General features: G+C 40.2%; 1 protein-coding gene across 2 annotated transcripts in view; it reads right to left on the bottom strand.

Moving 5' to 3' along the window:
- The window catches only part of SCFD2 (sec1 family domain containing 2), a 431,480-nt gene extending 422,192 nt beyond the window's left edge, over positions 1 to 9,288 (bottom strand). For both annotated transcript variants that reach the window (XM_017540351.2, XM_017540352.2), the window contains exon 1: positions 8,286 to 9,288. In XM_017540351.2, the coding sequence (XP_017395840.1) occupies positions 8,286 to 9,123 (838 nt within the window). In that variant the 5' untranslated portion in view covers positions 9,124 to 9,288. The remainder of the gene's footprint in view (positions 1 to 8,285) is intronic.
- Between the last annotated feature and the right edge of the window lie 1,598 nt (positions 9,289 to 10,886).

The raw sequence follows: 10,886 nt of genomic DNA, 5'->3' as shown, positions 1-10,886 counted from the left end.
GAAAGAAAGAAAGAAAGGAAAGAGAGTTTCCTGTTCTATCAGAATATTCATTTATTAGGTCTAGAAATAACTGTGTCTTATTTATGTCATCTATGATTTATAGTTATCTCTCCAGCACTCAGACTAGAAATTGCTTGGTAAATACTTGCTGAACGAATGCCTAGTGACTATAAATGGCCCTGGTATCCAGAGAGGGATCAGAAATCTCTATGTGAATCATGTCTTTAAAATAAGGCTGAAATGGAGATACTAGGACTACCTCACAGCATCATGAATTTGTCTCTCTACTATTTCCCTCCTGACTTACTAAAAATTTTAACAATCTCCATTTATCATCAAAATAACTTTTCTGTGAATCTGATGCCCAAATTCTAGTCCTTACCCCAAGCTATTCCCATTTTTCATCTGCCTTCCCCAGACACATGGCACAAACAAGTGTTCTATGTGTGCTGTCTTTCTTCCCTAACTTCTTTAGCCTCTGCAATCTAGCTGTTGCTCACTCCTCCTTCCGATCCCAAACTCAGGAATGTTAGCAAGTCTCACCCTCTGCAAATTGAAACTGTTGACAATCCTCTCAAAAATTGCTGAATATGAGAAGTCAAGACATAAAATACTTATTCCTTTAAGGTGTAATGGCTAAGTTATTTTTATAGAACCATAGTATAATTTATGTGACCAAAATATTGTATAACAACATCCTAAATATTCAAAAGCAGAATCATTTTTTAAATTATAATATATTTATTAAACAGTTCTCGAACTGAGATTTTTATTTTCTGCTATTTATATGCACTTCTAAACTTACTATGGTGAACAAATATCCCTGTTGTAATAATTTAAAAATCACACACACACCCCCCAAGGTTTTATGAAGGGTTATATTTGGATAGTAGGATTATGGTTGATATTAACTCTACAAAAACTTCATTTTACCCAATGTTTGCTACAAGAGCACATGAGACTTATCCAATTAGTAAAATAATTCACATTCCATCAGAAACTGTTTAGACTATTACATTAGAGAAATAACAAAATGCCAATTTTTCATGACCATGATTATCCAGCTTCTCAGATTTGGTAAAATGAATATATATTCTAATTATCCTGCTTTTCTGTGAATACATTTTATGACATATCCAGCTTTAGAGGATTCAATATTCGCCTTTTAAATTTAATTAGTGCCATTCACATGACTCGAATATACACTTAAGTATTTAGGGTCTATCGATATCATAATAACTTCAGATTCTTTTTTATAAAATACATAAAATGCCAAGATTTGTATCACATTTTAGTTTTCAAAAAGCTTAATTTTCCTTTTATTATAGAAAATTTTTAAGTATTATTTGAGATGCTCTAGGGTAGAAGTCAATCAGAACCCACTTATTTCTTCCCTGCCCAACTTTTAACCTGACTAACAGCAATGTGGCCCTTAGTCTGGGCAAAGAATGGTTTAATTCCCAATGACATCTCTTTCAAAGAGGTGTAGGAAAAACAAAACAAAATGGAGACATGGGCTCTAGGGTTCCTTCCTCTACTAGTTTCTTGTGTAATCTGAGACAACTTCCATAAATGTAGTGCTGTTCTACCAATCTAAAAACTCAAAGTTGGTCCAACTGACATCTAAGTATCCTTCAACCTCAGGATTTGAGATTCAAAATTAAGCCAACTGCTTCAAGGGCTGAACTTTTCAAGTTACCAGGACCAGAATATATCAATTCTGTATGACCCTGTGGGTTATGTATGTTAGTGTCATTATCATAAGGCATGTAACAACTTCACTTGTCTTAAGTCTTACATGAAATAAAATGAGAAGCAAGCATTGAGAAGTCTTCATAAGAGCTCAATCCATATAATCTATTAATTCTGTCCTTCTAGAGAACCCTAATACACTTACAAAATGAACAGAGATCATCCATATCTTTTTTTTTTTTTTTTTTTTGAGACGGACTCTCACTCTGTCACCCAGGCTGGAGTGCAGTGGCATGCTCACTGCAACCTCGGCCTCCCAGGTTCAAGCAATTCTCCTGCCTCAGCCTCCTGAGCAGCTAGGACTACAGGCATGTACCACCACACACAGCTAATTTTTGTATTTTTAGTAGAGACGGGGTTTCACCATATTGGCCAGGCTGGTCTCAAACTTCTGACCTCGTGATCCACCCACCTTGGTCTCCCAAAGTGCTGGGATTACAGGCATGAGCCACCATACCTGGCCTCATCCATACCATTTTTAACATGGTCTTGAATAACCAGAATTGTAGTGATCTTGTAAGATTGCATAGGGGGAACCTTTAGCTTACTCTACTTTATTTTTTTCTCTAGCTGCTGTGGAAGATAGATATATTAGCTTATTTTATCCTCTCAATTATCCTCTGAGGTCCTTATTTTACAGATCAGGAAGCTGAGAGGCAGGAGTTGGGCAACTTGCCCAAGGAATTTTGACTAGGAAAGGGCAGAGCTGAGATCACTATAAGTAAGCTCTGGTAATCTCTATAGTAACAGTAGCTACCATATATTGAGGATCTACCTCAATCCCTACACTCCTTACATAAATGATCCTATATAACATAAATCTGATCATGTCACATCGCAGCTCAAAATCCTCCAACTGATTTCCCATTATACTTTGGTTAGTATCCTAAATCCTTATTTTAACCTGCAAAGCATGCCTCTACCTACCCCTCCAACTGATGTCCTATCGGTGTTCTCTCTTGTTCACAACACTTTAGCCAAACTGGCCTCCTACTGGTCCTCAAGCATGTCACACATGCTCCCGCCTTAGGCCCGTTGCACTTGCCATATGTTCCATCCTTAGGTAGCCACATGGCATGTTTCCTCCTTTCTTTCAGCCTCTGGTCAAATGTCACATCCTCACAGAGGTCTTCCCTAGCTATGCTATTTAAAATGGAAATTCCATCACTTTTTTAGTATCTATCTAAACTCTTACCCAGTATATTAGTTGTATGTTGCTGCGTAACAAATTATCTCAAAACTTACTGTCTTAAAACAACATGTCTTAATCTCACTGTTTCTATGTGTCTAGGAATTCAGAGTGGCTTAACTGGGTCTGACTCAGAGACTCTCATGAAATTGCAGTCAATATGTCAGCTGGGGCTACAGTTATCTGAATGTTTGGGCTCAAGGATCCATTTCTCAGATGGCTCTCTCACAAAGCTATTGACAGGAGGTCTCAGTTCCTCATTGGCAATTGGAAGGAAACCCCAATTCCTCACTTTACGGGCCTCCCATAGGGCTGCTTGAGTCTCTTCCCTGTCTAACTTCCCTCAGAGTCAGTGAGAACCACAAATCAAACTTGGTTCCATAAACCGGTAGATAGGCAAACATATTGGGTCCTGGGGACATTTCCTAATCCCACTGTGGCTTTATCACCCTACCACCACTAAGCAGGTGACCTCGCCCCACTCAGATCTCACCCCACTTGGGATCCAACACCCTGGGCCAAGCCAAGGTCTTCCTCCCTGCCAGACACCTACCTCACTGAGCCCCACCTAAATGTTTTTGCACTGAATTATTCAAGAAGATAAGAAGAAAGCAGGGTCTTTATAATTTTTAATGTATTTGAGAAATACCTCAAGTAACTTTCGGGGGTTCAATCTCATTGCTTTATAATTGTGTCTTGTGTTAGAATGCCCATAGCATCCCACTGAGACTAATATTTTCATGGTTCCTTCCAGGCTCTTGACAGAGGGCTGAATTTTTCTTACTCTTTTTATATGTTGCCTTGAATCTACCCAGAGAAATCTCCTATTTGTTCCCTTTGAGTAATGCCCCTTTAAACATTAAATATTGTTTCACTGATCTCATGTACCTAAAATGTTCCTTCCCACACAAAACTGAATATCTTCCCTAACTTAATCATCACCCTGGAAGACCACCTATTGGCAGAGGGATTCTTAACAAATGTAAATAAAGTAAATAACAATATATACTAACAATATAACACTAACTCTCCCTTTGACAATTCAAAAAACAAAAGATGTTGAGCTTTGACATTCACAGAAATGTCAAATGTGATGCAATACCATCACACCTGGCTAGCTCTTAGGCTTTTTTCAGTAAAGAACAACTTTTGAGCCTCAATTTCTTTATTCTTAAAATGATAAAGAACCCTTAACTCACTTAATTCATTGAGATCAAATAAGGTAATATAAAAGCGCGGTTTTTATTTTAATTTTTTTTGAGACAGGGTCTTTCTCTGCCACCCAGACTGGAGTGCAGTGGCATGATCACAGTTCGCTGCAGCTTCAAACTCCCAGGTTCAAGCAATCCTCCCACCTCAGCCCCCAAGTAACTGAGACCATAGGCATGAGCCACTGTGCCTGGCTAATTTTTGTATTTTTTGTAAAGACAGGGTCTTCCTATGTTGCCTAGGATGTTCTAGAACTTTTAGGCTCCAGTGATTCACCAGCCTCAGCCTGGAATTACAGGTATGAGCCACCACGCTCAGTGTTGGGGTCACAGGCATGAGCCACTGCACCCAGTCAGAAGTGGTGGTCAGAATATTTTTTCCATAAAATATTCATATAAATATAACTAGTTAATATCATTATTTTCTTTCTTAAGTTTTGCTGTAAGCCCAAGCTGCCAAATCTTAGACTATTCAGAAAAGTGTCCATCGTTTTTTCTACATTTGTATATTACTAATGATACAGTTTAAGAACCTCAGAAACATGGCACGTGTCTACCTATGTAACAAACCTACACAATCCACACATGTACTCCAGAACTTAAAGTATAATAAACAAATTTTAAAAAAAAGAAAAAATAAGTGTGTTAACCTCAATGAATGTCTAGTATCTACAACCTATAATCTACTCATTTATCCATTTATTCAATAAATGTATATTGAATACCTACTGTTTTCAGGGTACTCTTGCTGGTTAATAAACAGTAAATAAAACGAGACCCTCCCCTCAAGAGCTTCCATTCAAGTGGGAGGAAACAGGTAATAAATCAGGGAATAGTAAAGCCTATGACAAATAAAGCCATGTAAAGGGTAAGAGAGTGTCAAAGAAGGTTACCAAGGAAGGCCTCTCTTAGGAGCAGGAATGATGTGAGGGAGAAAGCCATGTGGATACCTCAAGGAGGAACATCCCAAGCAGAGTTGCAGAGGAATGCAAAGGCCCTGAGACAGAAACATACTTACCATGTCTGACAATGGCAAGGTAGCCAATGCTGTAAGAGGGGAGATCAGTCAGAGATGAGGTGGAAGAGACAGACACAGGCAGATCATGCATGGCTTTGAAAATAACAGTAAGAAACTTGGCGCAAGGTGTGACGAGAGGCCACTGGAACACTGAGCAAGTATGTCATTGTTACGCTTTGAGGGATTATACAAGAAGCTAGCCTAAGAGGTTGCTTGTCTGTATATGTTTATACTTCTTTAATTGTTTTTTAACTATTTGCATGCTTTACTATGTCAAATGCTGCTTTGAAGTTCAGAAAAATGAATGTGGTAATAAAACAAAGAAAATTCTGGGAAGTAGTGGAAAATAAAAGTCTAATTGAAGTAGAGTCAAGAGAAAATTGGAGCAGATGTTTGTGGAGGCAACGAGTATACACAGTTCTTTCAAGTTTGCTATAAAATAAAGCAAAAATAAAATTGAAGTTGGAGGAGCGCGAGAGGTCAAGAAAGAAGATGTTCCATGCTGTTTGTATGTTGGGGGAAAACTCAGGGAAAAGGAAAATATGATTATCTAAGAAAGGGAGAGAGTATTTGAAAAACAGTAAATCTATGAGAGAAGTGAAAAGAGAGGATTTAGTCTACATAGGTGAAAAAGTTGGCATTAGATAGTGGCAGGGACAGTATATCTCTTTTCAACGTGAAGGAAGGAAGGAAAAAGACATGGGTACAGATGTAGAAAGGGTGGTAGATTTGGTGATGGGAAAATATAAATTTTTCTAGTGGCTTATATTTTCTCAGTGATATTAGAAGCAAGAAAGCTAAGGAGTATGGGGAAAGAGATCTGGAGGCTTGACAGGAAAGAGCCTATGAAATGATTGCTGCTGAATGGCAACTTTTGTCTTTCTTCTTCTTATTATTATACTTTAAGTTCTGGGATACATGTGCAGAACGTGCAGGTGTCTTACATAGGTATACACGTGCCATGGTGGTTTGCTGCACCCATGAACCCATCATCTACATTAGGTATTTCTCCTAATGCTATCTCTTCCCTTGACCCCACCACCCCATCAAGACCCAGTGTGTGGTGTTCCCCTGCCTGTGTCCATGTGTTCTCATTGTTCAACTCACCCACATGTGAGTAAGAACATGCAGTGTTTGGTTTTCTGTTCTTGTGTTAGTTTGCTGAGAATGATGGTTTCCAGCTTCATCCATGTCCCTGCAAAGGACATGAACTCATCCTTTTTATGGCTGCATAGTATTTCATGGTATATATGTGCCACATTTTCTTTATCCAGTCTATCATTGATGGGCGTTTGAGTTGGTTCCAAATCTTTGCTATTGTGAATACTGCCACAATAAACATACCTGTGCATGTGTCTTTATAGCAGAATGATTTGCAACTTTGTCTTTCTATGTGCCCTTATTTTGTAATTCTTTCTTTCTTTCTTTCTTTCTTTTTTTTTTTTGAGACAGAGTCTGGCTCTGTCACCCAGGGTAGAGTACAGTGATGTGATCGCAGCTCATTGCAACCTCTGCCTTCTGGGCTCAATTTATCCTCCACCTCAGCCTCTTGAGCTCTTGAGTGGCTGGGAATAAAGGCCACCACGCCTGACTAATTCTTTAAATTTTTTTAAAAAAATTTTTATTTAATTTTTTAATTTTTTATAGAGATGGAGTTTTGCTGTGTTGCCCAGGCTGGTCTCAAACTCCTGAGCTCAAGCAGTCTGCCCACCTCAGCTTCCCAAAGTACTGGGATTACAGGCACTAGCCACTGTGCCCGGCTCTAAATCATACTTGACTATCTTATATTGTAAACTTTTAGAGGGCAGAAGTTATGCTCACCTCATTGATTCTGTATGTTTAAAAAACATATTAGATACTGAAGATGTAGAGGAGCTGTTACTATGGTGCTGGACAGTGGGACATTAAGTTTTGTCTAACTGAAGTCTTGGGGGAGAGTACAAAATTATGTGAACTTCCCGACTGATTATGAAACAACTGGTTACATTTTTGGCGTAAAGAGATAGAAGTAAAAGTAATATATAGCATCCACTAAAAAACACTACAAGCATCTACTCAAAAGGTTTTATCTTTTAATCCCCTATGGACTCTGCGATGCTACAGTTATTACTTACATATTTAAATTACAGATTGGACACCTGGCTTTTCCAGTCATATAATTAAGCCTATATCTAAGTACTACCATTTAGTTTACTTTCCATTTTTTATCTGAAAATTAATCTTATTAAGATTAAAAACTCAAATACACCTATTTTAGTTTTTATAACTTAATTCAACTTTTTTTCTGGCCTATTAAAGGGAATGCCTACCAATGTAAGTTTTTTTATTATTCTCCCAAGACTTGGAAGTGGCTAGCCTATATTACTAACAGTATTTACACCTAATTATAAAACAATAAAATTGACCTTTGAAAATAACTATCAAGCATCAGAAAGTGTCTTTTCTTCATCTGCTTTAAGGATTACATCTGTTTCTTTTGTGTAAATAATACATTATTACAATTTGAGATTATCTACTTCTTTAATACAATGAAAGCTAAAAATAAATCAATAAACATTTGAAAATGTTTTCTACAATTCTATTTCATCTCATTTACTAGTGACATTTAAGTTCAGCCTCTTTCTTTAACACTCATTTCCTAAACCTCAACTGTGATAATTTTATGTTTTATTATACAACAGTTTTCCTTCCACTGGGTCTTCTGTTAATACTTCTCCAACAAAACAGAGTCTTCTTATGAAGGGCTGTTGTGAATACCAGCATTCCTAAATTTCTATAAAAAATAAAAATAAAAATTCCCAGGTGCACAGTTTTTCTCCATGTCAGTATAATTCCACTTTCCAACATCCGGGCTAATTAAAGTTGTTTAACAAGGCAATGAGCATTTATAACATTTCTACCCATTACAGCATTTAACAAATGTTATTGAAATTGCTAATTCACTTGTCTATATCCCACTGTAGACTATAAACTCTGTGAGATTAGAGACTGTGCCCATCTAGTTCTTTGTATCCTCAATCTGGTACATAATAAAAGGTCAACAAATTACATGCAGAATCAATGAAAGTCCCAGTAATGTGGAGAATGGATGTGAAGAACTCCACAGCAAGGCACTTACCTGTGAGATCCAGGGTTCTGTCCACAAAAATCACTGATGCCCTGCCTGTAGCAGTCTTTCTCCTGTTCTTGGCAGGGGCATAATTGGCCAGATCCGCAGCGATGACCCGACTTAAGGAACCTACAGCAAAACACTCCTCCCGTACTCCTAAATGTTCACACAGAGAACTGAGGCCTGACACCAGGCACCTGATCTGCAGGAGCAGCTCAGGGGTTAGGGTAGTGGCGTCCACATCACCCAGGCTGCCCAGCTTCCTCTTATCCGGTCGGGCACTATTAAGGAGATGCACATCCTGGGGTAGCAGTGGGAAAAGGGATGCAAAGGCTGGAGTCAAAGCAAGGTGGGGAGCGACAGGGGCAAGCAATAACGGGACATGGAACACCTCAGCCGTGTAGTTAATGTTGCCCATCCATTCACACAGCTTCTCCTCCAGCTGCTCGAACACCGGCTGCTGCCCCTCCATCTCGGCCGCTGCCGCCGCTGGGACATGATTAGCTGTGAGGTGGACAGCATGGCTCATGGCTGTGACCACCACACAATACTGGAAGTGACTGCGGCAGATGATGTCCCGTAGGATTTCCACGGTCCGGCCTTTCAGCAGGCGGCTCAACACAAACACCGCCTTGGGCTGCTTGGCTCCACCACCAACTGCGTCGGGCTCGAACTCTCGAAGGTGACACTCAGGACTCCCTACCGCCTCCATGAGACGGGTGGATCCGCAGCCCCAGTGCAGGCTCTCGGCGCAGGCAGCGTCCAGGTAAACGACAGCCCGTTTCACTTTGGCCAGCACCTGCTCCCATCCTTGCTGGGTAAAGGACAGTACGCCTGAGGAGCTCATAGTTGGGGATTCGCAGACTTGGGGAACTACGGTGCAGGAACTTCTCTCAGAACTCACCGCTTCCGGAAACGGGGCTCCCAGAGACTTTGACAGTCAACACAGTACACGTGGTCCAGCCTCTGACACGCTCCCTGACGGCGCGCGGTAATGACGTTGAACTGAGCGGTGATTGGCTAGGGAGGAGGCCAGGACTGAGGAAGGATGGTCTGGTCTGGAAAGAAGTGGGCGGGGTTCTGTGGCTCTCGGCTTCCTCAAACGCTCGCGGAGAGGAGAAGGCGTTGCCTGGGATGGAGCTGAACTGAGTGTTTTCTGTTATTCGGCCTGCCTGCGCAGATAATCTTTTCTCGTTCCTTGAAAATTCTCCGAAATAAAACCTTATCCGAAATTTGATATCTTCCTTAGATGTGAACACGTCTCTAAAAGTACAGCCACCTTCCCAATCTAAACTCAGAGCAACTAGAAAAGGATAATAAAAACAACCGTGTGCAATATTTTGATTTTATAGATTGCTGTCACATTGTCTCATAACAAACACATCTGTTCTCATTTTCACTTTCTCCATCTTTCCTCCCTCATCTCATCGTCACTAAATCTTGATCAGCTTTAAAACTCCTAGAATTGAGCCCTTCCTCTCCATTTTTGCTATCACAAAAATCCAACATCATTCCTCACCGGGACAATGATCTCCCATTTTCTGGCTTTTGATCTCTTCCCCCTCAAATTCTGTTTTCTTCCTAATAAACAAAGTTGGTCCTACAATTTTTCTGCTTAAAAGTTTCTCCTAGCCCAGTTTCTGACAGGATATATGCACACTATTTAAAAAGCATCAACACGATTTCTCACTTTCTAGCTACTCCCAACGTGGTAAAAAATTGTACCTTTGCAATGAATGCAGTGGGCTGAACCCCAAATGTTTCATGGGTTCTGTTTGTTCCACCAATATACTTACCAAAAATAATCATTCAACGGTACTGCCTATATGAGAGTTTTTCTAACACCACCATTATCTCCCTAAAACCTTCCTCTTTCTCCAAACTCCAAACCACTCAACCGATACATTTGCTAAGTACTTGCTATATCACCGGGGTAAGTATTAACACCTATTTTCCTTAAGCTATCTGTTTTCCTAAATTATGCACTAGATGCTTGGTATCCCCAATACTTATAACAAGTGTTCAATAAATGTTTGTTGAATGGATGTTCAATTAATATCCATGGCGAGGCTCGGTGACTCACGCCTGGGAGGTAGGTGGATCCTCTGAAGTCAGGGGCTTGAGACCAGCTTGGCCAACATGGTGAAGCCCCGTCTCTACTAAAAATATACAAATTAGCTGGATGTGGTGGCAGGTGCCTGTAATCCCAGCTACTCAAGAGGCTGAGGCAGAAGAATTGCTTGAACTCAGTAGGTGGAGGTTGCAGTGAGCCAAGATCATGCCACTGCACTCCAGCTTGAGCTATAGAGCAAGACACCGTAATAAATAAATAAACAAATAAATAGGCCGGGCACGGTGGCTCATGCCTGTAATCCTAGCACTTTGGAAGGCTGAGGTGGGTGGATCACCTGAGGTCAGTAGTTCAAGACTAGCCTGACCAACATGACAAAAGCTCATATCTACTAAAAATACAAAAATTAGCTAGACATGGTGATGCACGCCTGTAATCCCAGCTACTCCAGAGGCTGAGGCAAGAGAATTGCTTGAACTCAGGAGGTGGAGATTGCAGTGAGCCAAGATCGCTCCACTGCACTCCAGCCTGCAAGATGG

This window comes from Cebus imitator, unplaced genomic scaffold (genome assembly GCF_001604975.1).
Source record: "Cebus imitator isolate Cc_AM_T3 unplaced genomic scaffold, Cebus_imitator-1.0 Scaffold124, whole genome shotgun sequence".
In the NCBI taxonomy this organism is placed as follows: domain Eukaryota; kingdom Metazoa; phylum Chordata; class Mammalia; order Primates; family Cebidae; genus Cebus; species Cebus imitator.
The sequence above is the reverse complement of the archived record's forward strand: the minus strand, read 5'-3'. Positions and strand labels throughout refer to the sequence as shown.